This window comes from Podarcis erhardii (genome assembly GCF_964252035.2).
Source record: "Podarcis erhardii genome assembly, chromosome: 10".
Taxonomy (NCBI): domain Eukaryota; kingdom Metazoa; phylum Chordata; class Lepidosauria; order Squamata; family Lacertidae; genus Podarcis; species Podarcis erhardii.
In genome coordinates, this window is record NC_138500.1 from 68,770,602 (window position 1) to 68,796,531 (window position 25,930).

General features: G+C 44.8%; 1 protein-coding gene across 3 annotated transcripts in view; it reads left to right on the forward strand.

Moving 5' to 3' along the window:
* LAMB4 (laminin subunit beta 4) overlaps positions 1-25,930 on the forward strand; it is a 67,084-nt gene that overhangs the window by 30,207 nt on the left and 10,947 nt on the right. For 2 of the 3 annotated variants that reach the window (XM_081878457.1, XM_081878456.1), the window contains 19 exons: positions 637-757; positions 1,038-1,226; positions 2,936-3,115; positions 3,904-4,013; positions 4,678-4,757; positions 5,061-5,211; positions 6,841-6,972; positions 7,305-7,490; positions 8,006-8,127; positions 9,470-9,590; positions 9,995-10,172; positions 11,739-11,882; positions 12,274-12,505; positions 13,946-14,103; positions 14,882-15,106; positions 17,425-17,645; positions 18,920-19,016; positions 21,371-21,746; positions 24,469-24,629. In XM_081878457.1, coding sequence (XP_081734583.1) covers positions 637-757; positions 1,038-1,226; positions 2,936-3,115; positions 3,904-4,013; positions 4,678-4,757; positions 5,061-5,211; positions 6,841-6,972; positions 7,305-7,490; positions 8,006-8,127; positions 9,470-9,590; positions 9,995-10,172; positions 11,739-11,882; positions 12,274-12,505; positions 13,946-14,103; positions 14,882-15,106; positions 17,425-17,645; positions 18,920-19,016; positions 21,371-21,746; positions 24,469-24,629 — 3,184 coding nt within the window. Of the gene's footprint in view, positions 1-636; positions 768-1,037; positions 1,227-2,935; positions 3,116-3,903; positions 4,014-4,677; positions 4,758-5,060; positions 5,212-6,840; positions 6,973-7,304; positions 7,491-8,005; positions 8,128-9,469; positions 9,591-9,994; positions 10,173-11,738; positions 11,883-12,273; positions 12,506-13,945; positions 14,104-14,881; positions 15,107-17,424; positions 17,646-18,919; positions 19,017-21,370; positions 21,747-24,468; positions 24,630-25,930 lie in introns of all 3 variants that reach the window. The other variant, XM_081878458.1, reaches the window with a different exon arrangement.

Below are 25,930 nucleotides of genomic sequence, written 5' to 3' on the forward strand. Positions count from 1 at the left end.
CCCCCTTTAGCTGCCAGAACTGAGAGCTGACTGGGATCCAGCAGAGATCTTGGAATTCCCCAATTATGATGCTGCCTATGTGAGTGTAGATTGGGCTGATTACATTACAAAGAAGTCGCTTTTATAAAAAAGACGATAAAGATTTGGATAAGAAGCATTTGCGTGTAAGCAATGAAGAGTATGCGACAAACGTAATCCATGAGGTTCCTCACCCTGGCAGTTTATTTCCTGGGGTAAAATCCTAAAAAAAACCCAACTTCAACCCTAGAAAAAGGTCAACAACTTTGGGGTAAAATCATAAAAAAGCTCAACAACCTCAATCCTTAAAAAAGGTCAACAACTTTGGTTTGGCGGCCCTCACGGCCCTTCACTTCATCAAATCTGGCCCTCTTTTAAAAATGTTTGGACACCACTGATCTAGTTCAACCCCCTCAATGTAGGCACATGCAGCTGTCCCAGTCGGAGATCGAACCTGCAACCTTGGTGTTCTCAGCACCACGCTCTAACCAACTGAGCTATGCACACCCAGTTAATTTCTGCAGGACATGGATGAGAGACATTTCTGTTGAATCACATCCCAGGAAAGAAAAGCACAGATGATAACTGTGTTTTAAATTTGCTGTTGACATGCTGCAGGTCCATGGGAGCTGCCTCTGCGAGCACAACACAGACGGCTTGTCCTGTGAGAGGTGCAAAGATTTCTACAATGATGCTCCCTGGAGGCCAGCAGAAGGATCGCAGGAAAATGCTTGCCAAAGTACCTCAAAGTGATTTACTTCGTTGTTATCAGTCTTGAGAATAGCAATCAGCCATCGCCGTGCGGTGCTTGGAAGTGCTGTGCATTGATAGGCTTAACTCTCTGTTGAAAGTGCCTGTCCACTTAAGAGCTATCCATGGTTCCTCATGCAAAGTTATTGAAGCTACAGTAGAATTCAGAGTCTGTTTTTCGTATACTTGGATGAACATACCATTAAGGGATTGGGTCCCTGTCCCTGTCTACATCATACGTATGCCTCTGTTTTTGTCTTCTGTTTCAGAGTGTGAGTGCAATGGTCATTCTGAAAACTGCCACTTTGATATGGCCGTGTACCTTTCTAATAACCGCATCAGTGGTGGGGTATGCGAAGATTGTCAGCATAATACCATGGGGCAGCACTGTGATCGCTGCAAGCTTTTCTTTTATCAAGACCCAGAGAGGACAATTTCGGACCCTCGTGCATGTATCCGTAAGTGTGTGACCTTTTCTAGATGATGACCCATAGAGCTGGACCCAGGCCTCAGTTAGTTGAATGCCATTCCTACTGAAAGCAATGATTTACTCGTCCCATTGATCTCAATGGGATCTAAATTCAGTTTGCACAGTCTGGATCCAACTCGTGGCATTTACTTAGGTAAAGGTAAAGGGACCCCTGACCATTAGGTCCAGTTGTGGCCGACTCTGGGGTTGCGGCACTCATCTTGCTTTATTGGCCGAGGGAGCTGGCGTACAGCTTCCAGGTCATGTGGCCAGCATGACTAAGCTGCTTCTGGCGAACCAGAGCAGTGCACGGAAACACCATTTGCCTTCCTGTTGGAGCAGTACCTATTTATCTACTTGCGCTTTGACGTGCTTTCGAAATGCTAGGTTGGCAGGAGCAGGGACCGAGCAACGGGAGCTCACCCTGTCACGGGGATTCGAACCGCCAGCCTTCTGATCAGCAAGTCCTAGGCTCTGTGGTTTAACCCACAGCGCCACCTGCATCCCAAATCAAGTATTTCGTATCGGTGATCCAAGATGCTAAACAGCAGGGGCCCAGACCAGCAAGTTGTACACGAGCTGATTTAGAAAATGTGGAAAATCTGAACTAGATTAGGAATGATCAGGCACATATGCAATGGGAAACACCTCTGCTTTTAAAGACCTTTTAAGATGCAGAGTACCAAAAAATGAATTCTGGGAGAAAGACATAGGACAACATCCCCTCTAGCCATGAGCGGCCAACGCAAGTGGAAAAATTCTAGAGTGAGGCATGCTTCTTCTAGTTGCCCCATACTCTAGTGCCGCTTCTGCAGTGGAGAGCCTTTTCTGCCATTTGTGTTACGAAGAGTTGCGATCTTCCAGGGTTCTTCGTTGCACGTGGATCCTCCATAAATAGAAAAGGCTCCCCGCTACAGAACACAGGTAAACTGGAAGGAGCTGTGCGATGGAAGAAGCTAAAGATGCATTCTCATCCCATCTTTGTACTTATATTGCTCCTTTGTCCCTGTATTGCCTGAATAGGGCTCCTCTTTCCTTAAGACAACAAGGTAGGCCCTAAACATGGCCCATATATTTCATTCCACACTCAAATCTTTTCTTCTGGCAAATTATCCCTGTTTCATCATATTCATCCTGTTTGGATTTGGAGGTCCGACTCCACAGGAGTATAAAAATGTGTACAATTTGCACTCCTCGCAATTGTGCTGTTTCATATTCTCTTACAGTCAAGGAGTCGACTGCTCTGTGATATTAATTTCAGACCCTTTCCCTAAGCAAGCATATACAGTGGTGCCTCGCAAGACGAAATTAATCCGTTCCGCGAGTCTCTTCGTCTTGCAGTTTTCTCGTCTTGCGAAGCACGGCTATTAGCGGCTTAGCGGCTTTAAGAAAAAGGAAACAAACTCGCAAGAACTCACAAGACATTTTGTCTTGCGAAGCAAGCCCATAGGGAAATTCGTCTTGCGGAACGACTCAAAAAACGGAAAACTCTTTCGTCTAGCGAGTTTTTCGTCTTGCAAGGCATTCATCTTGCGGGGCACCACTGTATTAAATTTGACCTTTTCACTAAAAGGATATAGGGGTGAGTTTAGCCGTATCAAGGCTGACTATTGCAATGACTTGCTAACATTTCCAGCCTGTGAATGCTTCCATTTAACTGCTTTCCACTTACATCTGTGACTGCCTATCTGTCCATAGCTTGTGAATGTGACCCTGAAGGTACATTGTACAATGGGCTGTGCGAGGATCGTACAGACCCATTTCTTGGAACCATTGCTGGCCAATGCCACTGCAAGGAAAACGTCGAAGGAGTTCATTGTGACAAGTGCAAGCCAAACTACTATGGGCTGAGTGGAAGTGATCCTCTTGGCTGTCAGCGTACGTTTTTCTTTCTTTCTTTCTCCTTCCCCTCCTCCCCATTAAAGGCTTTGAGTATCAGAACACACCTGCCTTAAAACTGGCTCAGTCTGTATGTCACATTAAGCCGTAGTTTGAAACAAACCTTGGTTCAAGGTGTTGGCAAATGCAAGCATTCTGGTGAACGCTGCTTAAAGTTCGTGTGGTACTCCTCCCCTGCTCCTGCAGGAGAAACGCAAACTGCAAGCGCAGGTCAAGGCAATGTGAGAAGCCAGACTCTTGCTTGTTTCATTGTGGTGTAGCAGCAGCACCACATGAACACACTAGTATGCAGCTCGTTCGCATTAAACTATGGCTTGCTGCAAACTATGGTTTAACCAGGCCATAATCATTTCATTCGTTCAGTACTGCAACCAAGGGATTGTAGAACTTTTTTCCCCCCTTAAAGCAAACGCTGTATTATAAAACTCAGAGGAAATGAAGGGGGGAAAGGATCTTTTACATCCCCTAGCTGTGCATTTTACCCTAGCTGACAATTGCAAAAGTGTCAGAAATACATAACAAATGGAAGTCCATTGTGTTCCATGGCATTTTCAGAACTATATATTCTTATGCACACCTGTTTCTTGAGTGGTAAGAGAGGTCAGGTGTCCTGCCAGCACATCCCTTGGGATTTGTGTCCTTGGAATGAAGGTTGCTGGAGGCAGAGGGTGTTTACCGCCTTGGAAGGTTTATTTCTACTGAGGGCTCATCAATGCTGCATGTGAAGGGAGCCTCACAGAGATGGTGATTATTTTGTGTCCTTTCAGCCTGCAGCTGCAACCCTTCAGGAAGCTTGTCTTTCTCTGCTTGCAACCCAGTGACTGGAGAGTGTCTGTGCCAGCGGTTTGCCACTGGGCAACATTGCGAGGAATGCCCTGTAGGTACCTCCGAGAGGTTCGGAGACAGATACCGCAGTATTCTGCGTTGACAAAAGTTCCCGTGGGTTTGTCTTTTACCTTTTGAAAAGTCTCTTCTGCTGTGGAAGTGATGAAGCAAAGGTCAAAGTGGCAGTCCTTGGTATTCAGCTGAGAATTCTTTGTCTTTTACAAATTGCTAAGAAAACAGGGATCAGAGTTAGTATACTGCCATAGGGAGAACCCAAGAAACATGGCTTGCTGCTAGATTACAGGCCCAGGAAAAGCCCATCTGGGTTTTGCGCATGCCACTTTAGGAGAGGGTGGGAGTCCAATCTAGGACTGAAAGCAGGGAAATTCAACCCAACTCTTTACTTAGCCTGTTTCCATTTCTGAAGCAGGGTCCTCCCACTTGCACCCCTTTCCATGTTAATCTGTTCATACGCTCAATGTTCCTTAGCAGGTGTAGGGGACCTATGACTCTCCAGATATTGCTGGGCTTCATTTTCCATTTTCAGCCCTATTGGCCATACTGGCTGGAGCTTATGGAACTTGGAGCCTGATGAGATCTGTAGGGCCACAGGTTCTCCATCCCCGGAGAATGGAACGGAATCAAAAGGGTCAGTAAGTAAAACGGTTTTTAATGTCAAATGGGGTTAACCGGTTTCTGTTTTTATTTTACTGCAGCAAGGATACTGGGGCCTTGGGAGCAATCTACATGGATGTTCTCCCTGTGGCTGTGACATTGGTGGTGCCCACAATAACTTGTAAGTCTATGAATTCCTGTTTCAAATGCTTCATTTAACATCTAAGAAATGTTAGGCCACAAACTCCCACTGAAAGTGGTGCAGATTTTTGCCCTTCTTTCCTTTGCCATTAGAGTCATTGGAAATGGCAAGAGTGAATTTAGGGATTAGATTCAAGCATCAGTGCGACAGGCTACTAGCTGTATTGGGGAGACTCCTCTGCTAATATAGGGCAATAACACCAACATAAAGAAAGAATGTATTGCGATTTGTCCATGGTTGTGCAGTTTTTGTACTGTTTCGTCTTCCTCTCTTTTCTGCTAGGTGCACGCCTACTAATGGTCAGTGTCAGTGCCTTCCGAACATCGTGGGCCGTCAGTGTTCTGAGCCAGCCCCAGGATACTTCTTCTTACCTTTGGACTATTATATATATGAAGCCGAAGACTCGATGCCACTCCCAGGATCTTCACCTTTGGTATTTTATTTGGCGTTACTTCCCATATTCATATTCATAGAGGACGCGGGTGGTCTAAACTACTGTTGGGCTTGCTGATCAGAAGGTCGGCAGTTCAAACCCCAGCAACAGGGTGAGCTCCCGTTGCTCGGTCCCAGCTCCTGCCAACCTAGCAGTTCAAAAGCATGCCAAAAGAGCAAGTAGATAAATAGGTACCACTCCGGCAGGAAGGTAAACGCCGTTTCCATGCACTGCTCTGGTTCGCCAGAAGCAGCTCAGTGATGCTGGCCACATGACCCGAAAAACCGTCTGCAGACAAACGTTGGCTCCCTCGGCCAGTAAAGTGAGATGAGCGCCGCAACCCCAGAGTCGTTTGCGACTGGACAACTGCCAGGGGTCCTTTACCTTTCCCTTTCCCATATTCAAAGTGCAGTTGTGGTAATATAGATCAAACCTAAAGAGGGGAGTCAGAGCAGAAACAGAAGTGAGAGGGGAAGTAGGAAAGTTGTTGATCGAATGGTAGTATATTTTAATTTATGTTATTTACAATATTTATAAACGATGTTACCGCAAAAATCCGTCTGTGTATGGGATGTAGTAAGATGTACTTTTAAGCACGGTTGTGTTTCTGTTAGTTAGTTAGTTAGTTAGTTAGTCTCTTTATCTTGTCCAGGGCAACCCAAAGCGACTTACAACCAACCAAACAGACAGACAGAAAACCTCACACAAGATACATTAAAACCAAGGGGAAAGGAAATACATTAGAAACACCCTACACACTTCTAAATGGTCATAGATAGGTAAAGGCCAAAGACCTGGTTACAGAGGAGAGTTTTTGCCTGATGTTGGTGCCATGCAAGCCTCCTTGAGGAAAGCGTTCCACAAATGGGGAGCCACTTCAGAAAAGGCCCTTTTCTCATGTTGCCATCCTCCAGACCTTTTGAGGGGGCACATGAATAAGGGCCTGAGAGGATGATCGCAGGGTCAGTTCACATGGAGAGAGGAGGTCCTTGAGGTACTGCAGTCCTGAGCCATTTAAGGCTTTATGGGTCAATACCAGCTCTCTGAATTGGGCTTAGAAACTAATTGGCAGCCAGTGCAGTTGGCCAGGATTGGTGTTATATGCTCAGATTGTCTTGCCCTGATGAGCAACCTGCATGCTGGAATCTGGCAGTGGACAGAAGGTAGATCTGGATCTACTGGTAAATTTCTGGGTAATTGGCAATAAATAGGCAGGTATTATTTCTTTTCTTTTACTCCCAATTGTTTAACAATAGAAACAGTACAATTATCCACCCAGTACCTCTGCCCTAAAGTTATAAAACTTCATAGCTAATCAGTAGTTGTGCCCACTTCTTATTTTTCTCTTTTTATTCCCTTCCTTAATTAACATGATTACGGTTTGAAAATTAGAAGTTTGATTTTCTTGGATTTAGATCCCTACCCCAAGTTAAGCAGAGTTCTCTTTGTAAGTTGGTTAGAAGTACAAAGTTCCTTGACATGGAGAATAATATATTGTTTAGACTATTAATTATGCAGATTCATTGCTTCCCTAGTTGTCCATTGTTTGATTGTGTTTGTGTGTCAACTAAAAAACCAAAGAAAACCAGCATTTTGACACTTCCACCACTTAAAACACCTGTTTATAAGGTTCAGCCCACAGCTTTACCATGGTGTGATGTCTATTTTCGGCAACAAGGTTATGATTTCAAAATTGAAAATGGAAAGATCGTATTGAACAGAAACAAGAAACGAGGCATAAGAAAAGCAGCCGTTGGACAGGTAACACGAATGTCCCATTAATTGGTTTGTAAGGGATTTCAAGGAAGGGAAACCCATCTCTTAAAAGTCTGGGGTAGGATCCTTGGAGAACTGTAATATATGTGCCTTATTTGAGTCACTTCACATTATCTGTAGCTTATGGCTTGTGCAAAACAATGAGTAACCTCTTAGGTTATTGGTGAGAGGATTTGAGAATAGGCTTTGAAGAGGGGAAATGCAAGAGTTCATGGCTACCCTGGCTAAAAGTGTGTGTAGTTCTACACCTAGCAAGACAGGATTCATTTTGTTTCCTGAATAAATGTGATATTTAAAACGCAAATCTATCCTTTCAGGATTCAGTTCTGTTTGGCAGGAACCCTGCTCTGGATGTTGTTATTAGAGAGTCTGTTCCTGGAAAACCTGTGACATGGTCAGGGCCGGGTTTTGCACGAGTTCGGAATGGAGTGGGGTTAAGATTTACCGTCAACAACATCCCTTTCCTGATGGATTTTAATATCATCATTCGCTATGAGCCAGAGGTAATTCTTACGCTTTTTCCACGGCGGTTTCAACTCGTATTCAAATCCTCAAAAAAGAGCAAAGACTTCAAAGTAAAGCAAAATATGGACCATACGTATTAAAATTGTGTATTGAACAAAACCCCACACAACTTATCCTGATCTTCAGATTTATCTTTGTTATGTTAATAGTCACCACTACATGACTTTCCCTTATTAGTTTTGTGGTGCGAACATTTCTCAGCGTATGAAAATCGTAGAACTGTAGATGCAGACACAGCATAATGCCGAAATCTTAGGATCTGTGTTTGTATGGATGCCATGTAATGTGTATTGCAGAAGGGGATTAGTTGTCACCGACTATTTACGAGTGTCAATTTTTGGTGGAACAAGAATATTTGTGCAACCCTTTTTGGATTTCCTTGTTCCCTGGTCAGATAAACTCAATATGTCCTTGTTTATAGTCATGGAAAGAATCAAGCATGTTTCAACTTAGTATGAAAACCAACTTATTTTTTTTCTTCTCAAACACGTAGACTTTAGAAGACTGGATAGCAAGCATTGCTGTAAAGACTTCAGGTTCCAGAGGAAGCGAACACTGTGGGAAAACAGCAGCCCTGCAAGAGCCACACTCACTTGCTCTACCATATACATCAAGGTTTGTATATTGCGTGGACAAGCAGAGTCCCTCCGATCCCAGGCGGCCCCTGAGCAGAATATTTACTCAAGACAACGTGGTATGGGATTAAAATTGGCCACAACTTTATTAAGTTTCAGATGTAGGGAGACCTTGGCTCAGGCACTGAGCGTTTATCCTTCCCAGTCCCCAGCCAGGGATCTGGGAGACATCAGGGTTATCCAGAATGTGTGTGGATTGGGCTCGCTCTGGAGAACATATGTTCAAGCAGAAAGTCCGCCCCCCCCTGCCGATGAAGGGGAGAGCAATGACAACTTCTCAGCATATGGCCAATGCCTGCCCTCAAGACCCCTTTAATTGGGAACCCTGGGATCACCACAGCAAGGGGGGCATGGGTCACCGCTTCCACACACCCCCCCCCCATTTAGGAAGATAGACTAAAGGATTCCGCCCAAGGCCTGAAATCACCACCCAAGTCCACAAAATCGTGGACTACCGCCAAGACTACCTATACCTGAAAAGGCCCTTTGCCATCCAACATCCATTCCAAAAGGCCACGCCTAATGTCACCTTGCCAACAAAGGTCCGTATAGTTAAAGCTATGGTTTTCCCAGTAGTGATGTATGGAAGTGAGAGCTTGGACCATAAAGAAGGCTGATCGCCGAAGAATTGATGCTTTTGAATTATGGTGCTGGAGGAGACTCTTAAGAGTCCCATGGACTGCAAGAAGATCAAACCTATCCATTCTGAAGGAAATCAGCCCTGAGTGCTCACTGGAAGGACAGATCCTGAAGCTGAGGCTCCAATACTTTGGCCACCTCATGAGAAGAGAAGACTCCCTGGAAAAGACCCTGATGTTGGGAAAGATGGAGGGCACAAGGAGAAGGGGACGACAGAGAACGAGATGGTTGGACAGTGTTCTCAAAGCTACAAACATGAGTTTGACCAAACTGCGGGAGGCAGTGGAAGACAGGAGTGCCTGGCGTGCTCTGGTCCATGGGGTCACAAAGAGTCGGACACGACTAAAGGACTAAACAACAATAAATGTTGAGTTCCTTCCTGTAGATTTGGATGCTGGGATGCTTCAAGATCCAGGGGGCTACGCGCAACCATGCAAAAGGCACCCCCCATTTGATGTGGGGAGCGGTCATTATCTGTTTGTTTCTTCAAAGAAGATATATTGGGGGAGAAACCAAAGAAGAAGCCATCCTTTCCCCTTATGTCTTCCAACACTTGGTCATTTCTCTTCTGTTACTGTTCTATTACTCATGCACACGAATAGCTCCAGCAATTGAGCATCATAAAACCTTGGCGAAAAGAATGACAGAATTCTTTAATTTGTTTTGACTTTTCAATTAAACAGAATGGAGCTGCTACCTGCCGCTGTGTGCTTCGAACCAGGAACAGAATATTTTGTAGATGTCTATTTTTCCAAGTCTTCCGCCTCTGATCCAGGGACCCGGTCATCCATATTGATTGATTCAGTAAGTATCTGTGCTGCGTAGCAACTTTTCTTTTGTGTTTGATCACCTTTTCTTGGGACGTTGGTTGGTTCATCCATCTGTCTACCCGTTCCCTTATTTATATCCTACCTGTCAGGTGGCCAGCAACTGCCATTACAGACATTAATCAATAAAACGGATAGGGCATCAGTGATTTTGTAGGCTGTGTGCCTTTAAGACAGTGGGGAGTGTAAGTGACTAAAGGAAGGCAGACTGGAAAAGGAAGGAGGAAGCAATTCAAGGTTGCTTAGGCCAATAATAATAATAACTCCAGTGTAAAAATATATTATTAATCCAATTCAGCTGTTAAAAGGAATCCCCCCTGCCTTGAACTATACTTCTGTATGCAGTTGTTTAAAACTTCTTTGCTTTTGTCAATTTTGAAGCTTGGACTTATTCCTAGAATCAGTTCAGTGGAAAACTTTTGCGACAAAAATGATTTAGAAGAGTACCAGCAGTATCACTGCATTGAAATAGCTTCAGAAATTGGACCGCATATCCTACCAGAAGCATGTGAAAAACTAATAGCAAGTCTGTCTGCCCGTATTCACAATGGAGCAGTTTGTAAGTATCAATACCTGCAATTCCTGCGTTTGCATGCTGCCAATATTTTCCAAGGAAGAGCAAAAGTGAAAGTAACTTTCGTTGCACTGACTTTTTAAAATAAACTTAAAAATTTAAGAGACACTAAAGCTGTTTTCCATGTAATTAACTGTGCACCATTGAAAGATGTTTCCAATGGTACAAAAATTCAACAGCCTGTTTCTTGCTGGGTAGAATACCACAGTATATAGCAGAGTTCTGTAGCGTACTGGCTTTTGGTTTGACCATTTGCTGTTTCCTTTCACAAAGCATGAGATTTGCAGTACAAAACAGTACAAAACGATTGCAAAGTTTTGGCACCAGTTTGGAGGGAATCAGACAATCTTGGGTTTTGGAGGGATACCTGTGGCCTGTTTTCACTTAGGGGTTTACTTTTTTGGGGGGATCAGTACAAAATGGTTTGTGATACAAAACAATTACAAAACTTTGCCACCAGTTTGGAGTGAATCAGACAATGATTGTTTTGGGGGTGGGAGACCGCTGGTTTGAGTATCAATCACTCAGTTTGGTAGGCAATACACAATGTGGGGTTTGCAGTACAAAACTATTGCAAAAGTTTGGTGTGAATCGGACAATGTAGGGAATTTGGGGGTTAACCTCGGTTTGAATTGCCCGTTACTCAGTTTGGAGGGGACAGTGCAAAATAAGTACAGTGGTGCCCCGCAAGACGAATGCCTCGCAAGATGGAAAACTCGCTAGACGAAAGAGTTTTCCGTTTTGGAGGTGCTTCGCAAAACGAATTTCCTATGGGCTTGCTTCGCAAGACGAAAATGTCTTGTGAGTTCCTGCGGGTTTTTTCCCCTCCCCCCCTTTTTCTAAGCCGCTAAGCCGCTTATCCGATAAGCCGCTAAAAGCTGCTAAAAGCCGCTAAGCCGCTAATAGCGCTAATCCGCTAAGCCGTCAATGGGCTTGCTTCGCAAGACGAAAAAACCGCTAGACGAAGAGACTTGCGGAACGGATTCTTTTCGTCTTGCGAGGCACCACTGTACAAAACTTTGGCACCAGTTTGGAGGGGACCCCAAATTTCAGGGTTCATAGTTAATAAAGCTGAACTGAGAGGTAGAGGCAGTGTCATAGGCTGGTCTTCAAGGCAAGAGAGGCATCTTCCATCCCTGTCATCCATTAAGGTCACCAGGGGAAGCAGCGCTAAAGATCCCAACACCTTGCACAGTGAGAGCAACACGGAAAAGAAGCAAGATCTTTACAGTAGCAGCTTCTGCCTTTGCTTCCCAATCTGATAAAGCTCAGCATTGGCTATCCCTACATGTTAACTGAAGCAAGCCAAAAAGGAAGCGCCCAAAGCATGTTTTTAAAAATACACTTTCACCTTATCCAAGATCAGAACAGTCTTGGTTGGCTTTCCTGCTATTCATTATTTTATTTTTTTAATATTCAGGTTTTGTTGTTGGTATTTTACCTTATGATTTACTACCCTGAAGAAGAGCAGCGTGTAAATAATTGAAATTAATAAATGCAGAGTTTGGTTGCATCATCTGTTTGTATGAGAAAGCATGTTTCTGTTAAAAGCCTGCAGGTGCCACCCACAAGGGTCAATAAACCCTAACTGCAAGAAACTTGGAGGTCAATGTCAATGCAAACCGAATGTCATGGGGCGCTGCTGTGATAAATGCTCAGCCGGAAGCCATAGTTTTGGGTCTCAAGGTTGTCTTTGTAAGTACTGATTGCCACTTGCATTCAGTTGTGGTTTTGGGTTTTTTTGTCTGTGTGTTTTTAAAATTTTAAGCTATTTAAGAAAAACGTTAAAGTCATGTGGGCAGACTTTTGTTTTCCTTGAACCTAAACTGAAATCTCCTGATGAATGTGAACACTCTTAGGCAAGTCATTATTTCACATCAAACATTCCTCATCTGTAAAATGGGTCTAAGGCTGACTGGTCTCGCATTGCCCTCTATGAGAATGGGTATGGACTGTTGATCATATGGTCAACAAAGAGCAAGAGACATCTATCTATACAGAGATCTTGTCACATTGAGATCTTTATCTTAAGATAATGCAACAATTTGTCATGTAACTATCATATCTCTGCTTCTTTTCCATCAAGCATGTGACTGCCACCCTCAAGGATCCGTGAGTGCTCTGTGTGACCAGGTGACAGGGCAGTGTTCTTGCCGGCCAGAAACAGATGGCCGACGGTGCAGTCAATGCCTGGCTGGGTATTTTGGATTTCCCCATTGCCGGCCTTGCCCTTGCAACGGCTTTGCAGAACTGTGTGACGCTCAGACTGGAGCATGCTTAGACTGCAGAGGGTTTACAGCTGGAGCCAACTGTGAAAGGTATGGGTGGGTGGACATTGAGAAGATGCAAATTTAAAGCACATCTTTAAGTGGCAGGGATAGAAAATAGCAGAGATGTTTGGGGGCAAATAATTTTTATGGGTGGACTTGATGGCCATAGGAGTGCAGACCAACTTTACATTTCCCACAATGGCTTTTGTTCTGCCATTGTGCATGCACACATTTATTTTTTATGTGTAAATGCACACATTTTTATTTATTTTTTAATTGAATTTATATGCCGCCCTATACCCAGAGGTCTCAGGGCATTTTACAGAACAAGATCAACATATAAAACCACAATATGTATAATCAATATAAAAACAACAACCTCCCCAAAAGAGCCACGTTTTAAAAGGCCATAGGATTTCAATCAGATCAACCGAAGGCCTGCTTAAAAAGGAATGTCTGATGAAGGTGTCTGATGAAGGCACCAGACAAAATTCCCTGCGGAGAGCATTCCACAGAGGGGGAGCCACTGCAGAGAAGGCCCTGTGTTGCCACCCTCCGGACCTCTCGAGGAGGAAGCACACAAAGAAGGGCCTCAGAAGTTGATCTCAGGCTCTGGGTGGGTTCATATGGAAAGAGGCGGTTCTTGGGGTATTGCAGTCCTGAGCCATTTAAGGCTTTATAGTTCAAAACAAGCACTTTGAATTGGGCCCAGAAACTAATTGGTAGCCAGTGCAGTTGGACCAGGATCGGTGTAATATGCTCAAACTGTCTTGCTCTGGTGAGCAACCTGGCCTCTGAATTTTGCACCAGATGGAGTTTCTGAACAGTCTTCAGAGGCAGCCCTACGTATAACACATTGCAGTAATCTAACCTTGAGGTTACCAGAGCATTGACAATAGTAGTTAGACTATTCCTGCCCAGATAGGGGTGTAGCTGAGCCACATGCTCATACATAGGCAGTGGGTCCACTCCATCAGTTACGTCAGTAATGCCACAGCCACAAAACAAGGAAAGGCGAACCGTTGCTGGGGTTTTTTATGGAATAGAAACCCTGCGTGCTACTTTCAGGTTCAGAGACCGTATGAATCATAGCAAGAGAGGGCGGGTTGCAATCTTACCAGACGGTTGGCCACTCTGAGAAAAGACTGCTGGGCTAAGTTTGCCTTTTGGCAAAATCCAAAAGTTCTTCTTAAGTTCTTGCCTTCTTCTGATGCCATTCTGAAATAGGTTCATAAGAACGTAAGAAGGGCCTGCTGGACCAAGCCAATGGGCCATGTAGTCCAGCAGCCTGTTTTCATCATGGCCAACCATATGCCCGTGGGAAATCCGCAAGCAGGATTCGAGCGCAAGGGAACTCTCCCATCCTGTGGTTTCCAGGACCTGGTATTCAAAACATTGCTGCCTCGAACCTTGGAAGAAGATCATAGCCATCAACGGCAAGGAGCCTTCAATAGCCTTATTCTACATATTCACTGTTCTTTTTGGCAGATGCATAGATGGTTATTATGGAAACCCTCTCAAAGGAGAGCCATGCCGTCCATGCATGTGCCCAGATGCTCCAACAAGCAGTAGGTACTTTGCCCATTCCTGTTACCAAGATCCTTGGACTTTGCTATTAGTCTGCAACTGTCTTGTGGGCTATTCAGGTAGGAAACTTGACATCTTCATGAGTTTCACAATTTCTGCTTTATGTTGTCAGAGACTGAGGAAAAATCACAATCCATTCTAACTTTGTCTATTTGTCTGTATCCCTTTTTTAAAAAAAAAAAGTTTGCGTTGTGGGATATAGGGTAGGAGGACATGGTTTGGCCCAAACTCCCAAAATATAGGCCAGATTGGGAGGCCTGGTGGACCACAGGCTAAAGGTTCCCAAGTACTGATGGAGGAACTAAACAGATGCAGTATTCAGTGAAGTTTCTAGGTTTGGGGGCAGTGACATTTAAGTCTGCAGTCCTATACAACTCTTGCTGAACTCACTTCTGAGTTCAGCATAGGAATGCATGGTTAAGTTCCTTCCAAGTATGGTAGTGGAGAACCCATTTTTAAAAGTTTGAGAAACGCTAGCACAAGTATTTTCAAATATTTATTATTTGTGTATGCGTGTTTGTTTTATTTTAACAAAATTTAATATACGACTCGATTGTTTAAAAAAGCCCTCTAAGCAATTTACAACAATATAAAACAAAATACTGTTTTTTAAAAAATTCGAAAGATGATTGAAATCAACAGTAACTGAACAATAAAACACATGTAACTTCTATATGTCTGAATAGAACTAATAGAACTATATTTATTTATCCATTTAACTCTTAACAATTAGGGTTCTTTATAATATTATGGAATCTGATGGTGTAATGTTATTTCTGGAAAGGTGAGCCGTGTCTGACTGTCACTAGCAATTGTGTGTGAATTTTGGTTTGTTAGGTGATCGGTGTGATGAATGCCCCGGTGGGTTCTACAGGAATCCAAATGCAGTAGCCAGCCAATGTCTTCCATGCTCCTGTAATAATAACATTGATGTGGCAGATCCAGACTCCTGCAACAAGGACACTGGGGAGTGTTTGAAATGCTTGCACAACACCCATGGACCAAGCTGCGAGTTCTGTAAACCAGGTTACTTTGGATCGGCACTCCTTCAAAACTGTAGAAGTAAGCGAACAACTTTTATAGATTACAAATCAAGGACTGAGCACATAAAGGAAAATAAAATAGGTGTGGCTACAATAAATTATGCACATTAATGAAATCATCATGGTTTCTACTTAGTAGCATGATCTATTCTGGCTACAATATTATTGCATAAGGTGGAATGTTTGGGAGTAGAGCAATTGATGGCAAGATGAAAGAAGGTTACACAGTTGGCTAAAGGTGTTCTAGGACCAATGCTGATTGTTGTTGTTGTTTAGTCGTTTAGTCGTGTCCGACTAAGTGAGGATTACCAATTAAGATCCACCCTCTATTGTGTGGGCAGGTAATCCCTCCCCCTACCTGGCCTGGTTTCCCTGGCAACACTTCCCCCAGGTGGGATTGGACAACTCACTGGGGTAGGCGGGGACCTCCAGGTATCCCACCTGAGGGAAGGCAAAGCCTATGTTGATGGGGCCACTCCAGATCCAGGGCTGCGCGCGTCCACGCAAAGGGCGCCCCCTGTTTTTTAAGTGGGGAGCGGTCATTAGTGTTGCGTTCGCAAAGTAAAGGAAGGATTGAACTCTGATTAATAAGAATACACACAGAGGCTTGAACCAGCAAGACTCTGGGAAGGGTGCGTATACAGTGGTGCCCCGCAAGACGAATGCCTCGCAAGACGAAAAACCCGCTAGACGAAAGGGTTTTACGTTTTTCGAGGCGCTTCGCAAGACGAATTTCCCTATGGGCTTGCTTCGCAAGACGAAAACGTCTTGCGAGTTTTTTCCCTCCCCCCCTTTTTCTAAGCCACTAAACTGCTAATAGCCGCTAAGCCGCTAATAGCGCTAATCTGCTAAACCGCTAATAGGGATGCTTCGCAAGACGAAAAAACCGCTAGACGAAGAGACTCGCGGAACGGATTATTTTCGTCTTGCGAGGCACCACTGTAATCGTGTCTCTCTGTGCCTGTTCCGCGTGCAGCCCCCTGGCCCAGGTAATTTTTATTCACAAAAGAACTTTTTACAGAGTGTTCGTAAGAACCAATCAGATTTCTTCTGAGCATTTCAACAAACCCACGTGGGGAGAAAGTTAAACCACTAAAACTAATTAAGCACAAATATTTCTGGGGTAAACAAAGAACAGAACTACAAAGAAGAGCATCTGGCAACCCTGGAGGTAATAAACAAGCAATACATATGATAAGGAGGATGACCAGGAGGGCAGCGGATCATTATCCCCTTAATGTGAGATCTGCTTCCTGGCCCTAAGATTAAGATCCTACATCAGAGAAACTTGCCCACTATCTTTATGGCCCAGGATGCCTGCCTGGCAAAGCAACTGCTGTGTACGTGACATGGGAGGAGAGAGAAATGGGCAGTAGAGGCAAAAGGGCATCAAAAGGGCATGAATGTAGAATCTTATGGGATTTAATCAGCAATTATCGTCAATATATCAAACCCAGACAACACAATGTCTTCATCGTGGACACGATGGCTTGATGTATATTTTATAATTCCTCATGGTAATCCCATCTGACCCCTACAACTAGACAGACAGGAAGAGAACAAGCTGAGAACAGAGTTCACGGCCTAGGACCCTCGTGCCCACAGGACCGCCTCTCCTGGTATGCCCCACGGAGAGCCTCAAGGTCCATAAATAGCAACACCCTAGAGGTCCCGGGCCCTAAGGAAGTTAGATTAGCCTCAACCAGAGCCAGGGCCTTTTCAACACTGGCTCCAGCCTGGTGGAACGCTCTGCCTTATGAGACCAGGGCCCTGCAGGATCTGATTTCTTTCCACAGGGCCTGTAAGACAGAGTTGTTTCGCCTGGCCTTTGGCTTGGAGTCAATTTGATTCCCTCCCCCTCTTTCTTTTTTCCTTTCTCCTCCTGTGAAGAGGCTGCATTTTAATCAGTGGCGTAGCGTGGGGGGTGCAGGGGGGGCCAGGCGCACCGGGCGCAACATCTGGGGGTTAGGGTTAGGGGGCGCAAATCCACGGGTTAGGGGGCGCAAATCCACGGGTTAGGGGGCGCAAATTACTTGCCTTGCCCCGGGTGCTGACAACCCACGCTACGCCACTGATTTTAATGTTTTAATGTTGTATTTTAATCTTGTTTTTTAAGTTGTATTTTAATCAACTTGTTTTTATTATTGATTGTTAGCTGCCCTGAGCCCGGTCTTGGCTGGGGAGGACGGGGTATAAATAAAATTTTTTATTATTATTATTATTATTATTATTATTGATAAATTGATGTTTACAATGTAAGGTAACTTAAATTCCTGGTAGAACATTGCATTATTTTTTTTAAGGGAATATTTCCATAACTAACTGTTATCTTTACAGAATGTAACTGCAATCCTTTGGGTGTGGACCCAGAGAAATGCCCATCTGGAAATGGCTTTTGCATGTGTGATCAGATGACGGGAATATGCCCTTGCTTGCCTCATGTGGTAGGCGCTAAGTGTGATCAGTGTGCTGCTGGCTACTGGAACATGATCCAGCCAACTGGATGTCGCATCTGTGACTGCAATCCAAGACATTCCCAGAACAACTTATGTGATCAGGCAAGGCTATTGAGCTGATTCTCCATTTATAAATTATAATGTCGCTAAATTTTCATGCCTGTCTTAAAGGTTTCCTCTTACCCACTGTTTCTCAAACAGTGGGCCAGGATAGGGTTACCAGACGTCCCTGTTTCCCAGGGACAGTCGCTGGATTTGCGAATAAATCCCAGGACAAATTCCAACCCCAGAATGTCCCCGGATTTCATCTAATGTCCCTGGGAAATGCAGCAGCGGCAGTTTCAGCAGCCCAGAGCAGTTGGCTCTGGCTGGCTTCAGGAGATGCTCAGAAGTCCCCATATGATGGTGGCGCAGGGGCTCTCAGGTGTAGCTTCTGGGCTGCCTCCACCTTCCCTGACCCCAGCAGCTAAGCTGTGAAGGGAGGCTTCATGCTGCCTATCGGAGCAGCCTCCCAATTCCTACTTACTTGCAAGCAGGGCGGGGATGTCTCAGTTAGGCAACACTAATGTCTCACATCATATGTAACTGTTACAGATACAGACACTTCTTCTGAAGAAGTGTGCATGCACACGAAAGCTCATACCTAGAACTAACTCAGTTGGTCTTTAAGGTGCTACTGGAAGGAATTTTTTTTATTTTGTTTTTATCATATGTAACTGATACAGTGGTGCTTCGCAAGACGAAAAGAATCCGTTCCGCGAGTCTCTTCGTCTTGCGGGTTTTTCGTCTTGCGAAGCAAGACCATTGACAGCTTAGCGGATTAGCGCTATTAGTGGTTTAGCGGCTTTTAGCAGCTTAGTGGATAAGCAGCTTAGAAAAAGGGGGGGAAGGGGAAAAAACCCGCAGGAACTCGCAAGACATTTTCGTCTTGCGAAGCAAGCCCATAGAGAAATTCGTTTTGCAAAGCGCCTCCAAAACGGAAAACCCTTTCGTCTAGCGGGTTTTCCGTCTTGCGAGGCGTTCGTCTTGCGGGGCACCACTGTATATAGAAAAGACTTTGCAGCCTGAGAAAAGAGACAATGCACATACTTTTGTAAACAAAGAAAATCTTAATTTAAAAAAAAAAAACCTGCCCTTTAAGACAGTGATCTGAAAACACACACATTCTGAAAAGAAACTATTCTTGCTTTGTTGTTGGAAATGCAAAAATAAGAGCAAGTTTTTAGGGTTTTTTCAGAGCTAGAGATCAGGAAAAACCCCTGAAAAGAAGTGCTCACATACATATGAGTTGGCAGTTTAAGTAGGATGGGGGGGTGGATTGCAAAGAAGGCAGGGAGTCCATTAAGCCCGTTTCTCACTGTAGACTCTTTTTGCAGCTCACAGGTCAATGTCCGTGTAAATTGGGCTATACTGGGAGACGTTGCGACGCATGCGATGAAAATTATTTTGGGGATTCTCAAATCCATTGTTTCTGTAAGTACTGTAGTAGTATGTAGCAGAAACCCTAACATTCTTTTAATTGAAAACAGAATATTTGTACCCCTCAGATTTGAACAATCATTGCATTGTTTTAGATGTTTATAGATGTCTTTATTTTTAATTTTATTATTTAGTTGTTTTGATGTTTGCCTCCCTTGGCTCCTTTGGGAGGAAGTGCGAGATATACCGTATTTTTCTCCCCATAGGACGCACCGGCCCATAGGACGCACCTAGTTTTTTGGGCGGGAAATAAAGGGGGGAAAATTTATTCCCCCCCCCAGGTGCGGGGCTGGGTCGGGGGAAGCCCAAGCTTCCCCTGACCCCAGCCCCCAGAACAGGCAGCTCTCCGCAAGCCGTGGGAGCCCAGTGCGAAGTCGCGCCGGGCTCCCACGGCTTGTGGAGAGCTGCGCGAAGCTCGAAGCCTGGGGCGCGCTGAGCTCAGCACGCCCCAGGCTTTGGGATGCAGTGGAAGACCCTTCTGTTCCTCCTCCGGCTTCGCAGGACAGGCGCCTCGCTGGGAAGCTGGAGGAGGAATAGAAGGAGACCCTTCTGTTCCTCCTCCAGCTTCCAGGCAGGCGCGTGGCTGAAGGGGCGCTGCGCAGTTCTCCCTCTCTGCGCAACACCTCTCCTGCGAAGGAGAGGGAGAACTGTGCAGCGCCCTTCAAGCGAAGCTGGAGGAGGAAGAGAAGAGGCAGCTGCCCTAGCCGCGTGTCACCTCTACAGCTGGGAGAGGGTCGCGGGGCTGTTCCTTAGCCCCGCGCACACCCTCCGGGCTGGAGAGATGGCGCGCGGCTAAAGAGGCAGCTTCCAAAGCTGCGCATCACCTCTCCAGCTGGGAGAGGGTCGCGGGGCTATTCCTTAGCCCCGCGCACACTCTCCGGTTGGAGAGATGGCGCACGGCTAAAGAGGCTGCTGCCATAGCCGCCTGCCACCTCTCCAGCCGGGAGAGGCTGCGTGCAGCTATGGCAATACCCCCACCTCCTGCAAAAGCCCACAGGAGCCGCACACCCTTTAAGGAGCACACGGCTCCTGTGGGCTTTTCTAGAGGAGGGAGAAGGGACTGACTGGCTGCGTCAGTCCCTTGTCCCTCCTGAGGAAAAGCCGCAAGAGCCGCGCGGAGCTTGTGTGCGGCTTTGGGGAGCTTTTCCTGCCTGCCTGCCTGCCTGCCTCCTGCATTTGCCCCATAGGACGCACACACATTTCCCCTTCATTTTTGGAGGGGGAAAAGTGCGTCCTATGGGGCGAAAAATACGGTAAATTATCATTATTATTAATGTCTAGCAACTCTTTTTTGGGGCAAGCAAATGAGTGGATTGTAATGCAAGAATCAGATGAGATTGATTATCTCAATTCCTTCCAGTCTTGCTTCCACGTAGGGAATGGTCTCAGGGAACCTTCAGACTGGAGTACTGTAATGCACTCCAGAAGGGACTGTCCATGAAAATCATTCAGAAATGACAACCAGTACAACATGCTTATACGTACTACGTATTTTTATTCCATCATGCTAGTTTTGTGTGATCTGTACTGGTGGACCTTTAAGGCCTTAAACAGCTTGGGACCTGGGTACATTAAGGACTTCTTTTTTCTGTATATTGGTTTTAAAAATCTGATTATTTATTTGCTAGTTTACTCTGATTTTTTAATAACTATTTGGATGACTATTTTAGAATTTGTATTGTTCTTTTAGGGTTTTTTATGTTAATACTTTGACTTTTTGACTGAGTTTAGCTCTAGAGATTGCTGTGCATTTTTATATTGTCAGATTTTGATGAGTAAGCTGCCCTGAGTTTCCTCTAAAAATTAGGCAGGATATACATTAAATGAATGAATGAATAACCTTATTCTGTTTCTATCCTGTTTCTCTAACATATAACTTATACATTTCAATTGTGGGTATTTATTTTAAGGTCTGGATGAAATTGTTTTACTGTGTATTTTAACTATGCATGTTTACCTTGGATCCTGAACGCCTTGGTAATCGGACGTTTTGGCTCCTGAACATCGCATACCCGGAAGTGAGTGTTCCATTTTGTGAATGTTCTTTGGAACCCGAACATCCGACGGGGCTTCCGATTGGCTGCAGGAGCTTCCTGCAGCCAATCAGAAGCCACGCCTTGATTTCCAAACATTTTGGAAGTCGAACGGACTTCCGGAATGGATTCCATTTGACTTCCAAGATATGACTGTATATTTTTTTGCAATCTGTTCTGCATGTACAAACTGCTTAGAAACCATCTTGGAAATTAAGTGGCATATAAATGTACTGTAATAATAATTGTAATAACTTTATTAGTCAATTATCAGCAATTATAACATACTGTGCTTTCACCCCCCCCCCTTGCCAGCGTGTAAGTGTAGCAAGGACGGCACTCTGACACCCGGGTGTGATAAAGATACTGGAACCTGCAACTGCCGTGTTGGGGTCACCGGAAGATTCTGTGACCAATGTGCTCGGGGTTACGACCAGAAATTCCCTTCCTGCCGCCGCTGCCACGTTTGTTTTGACCAGTGGGATAACGCCATTGCTTCCCTGTCTCATAAAATCCAAAAATTAATGAGGTTTGCCGCAACGCTGGGAGATAAGAGGCAGACAATGCCTGGCTGTGATGTAGACCTCAAAGGCCATGAAGATACAATTTCTGAAATAGAAAGAATCCTAAAAAGCCCCACCCTTTTGCCAGAGGTGCTGTTGAGCATGAAGAAGAATCATGATTATATTCGGTGAGATGCGTTTCCTTAGACAGGAGTTTGTTCATCATTTAACAGATATTTATTTAAGCATGGTCTCAGGCTAGGGAGAAGCTACTGAAAGCTTGGGGTCCAAATTCAGCTCCCTAAAATGCTGCACATCCAAAAATACTCAATTCAGCCGCTTTCACCCATGCTGAGGCATAAAAGGGGCTTCTTAATCCAGCCATCCTGTAGCATGAACAATAACAAAAGCTCCAGCAGGGTCCTTTGCTTGTCTTTTTACATCAATTGCTCATTCAGTTCAAAAACTAAGGTACAGAGAAATGAGAATGAGCAACTGAGGGACCTAGAGGAAGAACTCTGCCAGAGATTCTCTTTTGACCAGGCCTGAGCACCCAGGGGACGCGAGTGGCACTGTGGTCTAAACCACTGAGCCTCTTGGGCTTGCTGATCAGAAGGTTGGCAGTTTGAATCCCCACGACAGGGTGAGCTCCCGTTGTTCGGTCCTGGCTCCTGCTAACCTAGCAGTTCAAAAGCACGCCAAAAAGTGCAAGTAGATAAATAGGTACCACTCCAGCGGGAAGGTAAACGGCGTTTCCGTACGCTGCTCTGGTTTCGGTGTTCCATTGAACCAGAAGCGGCTTAGTTATGCTGGCCACATGACCCGGAAACACTGTCTGCAGACAAACGCCGGCTCCCTTGGCCTGTAAAGCGAGATGAGCACTGCAACCCCAGAGTCGTTCGCGACTGGACTTAACTGTCAGGGGTCCTTTACCTTTACTTTACCTCTACAGCACCCAGTAAGGTAAAGGTAAAGGAACCCCTGATTGTTAGGTCCAGTTGCAGACGACTCTGGGGTTGCAGTGCTTATCTCGCTTTACTGGCCGAGGGAGCCGGCATACAGCTTCTGGGTCATGTGGCCAGCATGACTAACTAAGCCACTTCTGGCAAACCAGAGCAGCGCACAGAAACACTGTTTACCTTCCCGCCAGAGCGGTACCTATTTATCTACTTGCCCTTTGACGTGCTTTCAAACTGCTAGGTTGGCAGGAGCAGGGACCGATTCGAACTGCTGATCTTCTGATCAGCAAGCCCAAGAGGCCCAGTGGTTTAAAAAAACTTCAGAGAAGTTTTTAATGTGTAACATTTTAGTGTATTTTTGGTCTTTGTTGGAAGCCGCCCAGAGTGGACCACAGAGCCACCCGCGCCCCTTATATGGTAGGCTAAAATGCTAGGCCCCATAGGGCCCACTGCAGCTGAAAGTGGCCTTTCTTTACATTAATAAGAACATCTTTGCTGGCCCAGTGCTGTGACGAAAGCACTGGGCAAAGCAGCCGCAGAACCTGCCATCGTCTTTATTTCCCCAGAATGCATCTAGGCCTTGACATGAGCTAAGCATGATAACACATAACCTCAGATGACCTTTTTTCAGGGTCAATTTTGTATTTTCACGTTCATTGTAACTGGGGTAGGGCTGACCCAAAGGCCAGAAGAGTAAAATAAATAAAAACATTATTTTTCACAAAATGAAGGAAAGATGCTCCAGAAATACCAATTCATTTGTGGTCTACCTGGAACATCAAATGGTGGAAGACTGACATAAAGGTTTTATGGGGTTCCCCCACCCCCGCCAGTGCTGCTTTTAATTCCACCTGTCAACAGAGGATGTCACATTTCCAGAAAGAGACCTATAAATATTTGGGGCTTGTCTCCAATCTTAGGGTAGCTGTGGTGCCACAAACTGTCATTTCCTTTACGTTTAGCATGTGCTGCCTTTCCAATAATAATAATAATAATAATAATAATAATAATAATAATAATAATAATAATAATTTATTATTTGTACCCCGCCCATCTGGCTGGGTTTCCCCAGCCACTCTGGGCGGCTTCCATAGAAACCAAAAATACACTAAAATATCACAGATTAAAAACTTCCCTGAACAGGGCTGCCTTAAGATGTCTTCTGAATGTCAGGTAGTTATTTATCGCTTTGACATCTGATGGGAGGGCGTTCCACTGATGCTATGAATTTTTTTAGTCTGGGATACATCACTTGTAAATATTGCCAAAGTAAATTAGACAGCTATTGCTAAATTGAATGTGCAATAGGGATAAAGGAAGAACTCGATTCAGTTTTTTGCATTTAAAGCTGATTTGATCAAATCTGCAATTCCCAAAACAATACTAGAAACTGAAAGACAGCCATCCTTTGAATTTTGCGCTTTCCTGAATTTTGCGGTGCAGTTCTCCAACCAATGTTAACAAAAATACATATATTAGGGGAAATTGTGCCTAAAAATGAATATATTCATGAAAATAACATACATGCACCATATTAGGCGAAACTGCTCAACAAATTTGCACATCTGTCAAAACTGCATACAAGGATGTGTTTATTAGGAGAAATTAACACTAAAAGTTTCACGAGGATTTATTTTAATCTGCCAAATACAGAAAGTACAAAAAAGAATGCCACTCCTCAAAACAAGCTAAAGTGATGTACATCTAGATTCAGTAACAGAAAATTTAGAATTTAGGAGTTTGAAGGGAGCTTGGAGGCCATCTAGTGCAGCTGCTCAAAGCAGGAATCCTGTCCAAAAACTGTTGGGTTCAAGATGCTGTGATTTCCCAGGAATATAGTCAAGAGTAGTAAAAGCCCATTAGTGTACTAGGTTAGGATGCTACGTTTAGGCAAAATGCAGTTCTTACCCTAAATCTTAGGTAGCTGCTGATCTGTTGTTGTTCTTTTTAGACAAAAGGTTTCTGAAATGTATCGGCAACCTGACTTTCTGGATCAGTACCCTGACCTCAACAGTATGATAGAAGGCATTAGGAAAGATGCTGACCATCTGTCTGAAACCCTGCAAAAGATGTCTGAGCTGCATCAAAGGAATCATTACATGCACCTCCAAGGTAGGAAGAGCCAATAATTAAACTTTATTAAATTACATGGGGGTGGGGTGGGGGACATCACCACAACCCCTTGTAGTGCAGAGGTTTCAGACCTTCAGATTTTATATTTAAATTGAAACACTTAATTTATCAAGGTGAAAACTCGGTTACTAGTCCTCTTGAGCAGCTTGAATATCCCATAGCGGTATAGTGTCAGTCCTTTCAAATTTAACGAAGTTGTGTTGTTTCAGAAAGCAAGCTAAATCTGAGAAGTCTGCCTGGGTCCTGTGATCCCAGGAACGCTCAGGCCCCTCTGCAGCTCATGTTTAATTTATTTTCTTTTTTTAACGCGCGTGTTAATTGCACTCATGCAATTAATGTCAATCCAGTTTAGTCCTTTGCAAACCCATTTAACAGAGGAGCAAAAGAGGCACTGCGCAATGCAATCATATGCATAGTTGCTTGGAAGTAGGAACCACTGTATATGGGACGCGGGTGGCGCTGTGGGTTAAACCACAGAGCCTAGGGCTTGCCGATCAAAAGGCTGGCGGTTCGAATCCCCACGACGGGATGAGTTCCCGTTGCTTGGTCCCTGCTCCTGCCAACCTAGCAGTTCGAAAGGACGTCAAAGTGCAAGTAGATAAATAAGTACCACTCCAGCAGGAAGGTAAACAGTGTTTCCGTACGCTGCTCTGGTTCGCCAGAAGCGGCTTAGTCATGCTGGCCACATGACCCGGAAGCTGTATGCCGGCTCCCTCGGCCAGTAAAGCAAGATGAGCGCCGCAACCCCAGAGTCGTCCGCGACTGGACCTAACGGTCCGGGGTCCCTTTACCTTTACCTTAGGACCCACTGCGTTCAGTGTGGGTTCCTTTTAGGAAACTGGGCACTGGACTGCAGCCTTCATTGCAAGTGAATTCCTTTGAAATCAAAAGAAGTCAGCAACTCGGGGTGTATTCCACTTGACCACAACTAGAATTGGGGAGGGGGGAGAGAGACTCATGTAAGCTTCCCCTGAAGAGTTTTGGTCAAAAGCAAGTAAGAGTCTCAGATTATTCTGTCATGCTCACAGAAGTGGGAAAGACGAGTGATGATCATGCACATCAAATTCTGTTCCACCGTGAGTGCGGCATCAGGCATGGATGCAAACACTGCTCTGTGTTTCTACGTTTGAGTACTGTATAAATTAAATGCTAAATCAGGGGTCAGCAAACTTTTTCAGCAGGGGGCTGGTCCACTGTCCCTCAGACCTTGTGGGGGGCCATACTATATTTTTGGGGGGGGGGATGAACGAATTCCTATGCCCCACAAATAACCCAGAGAT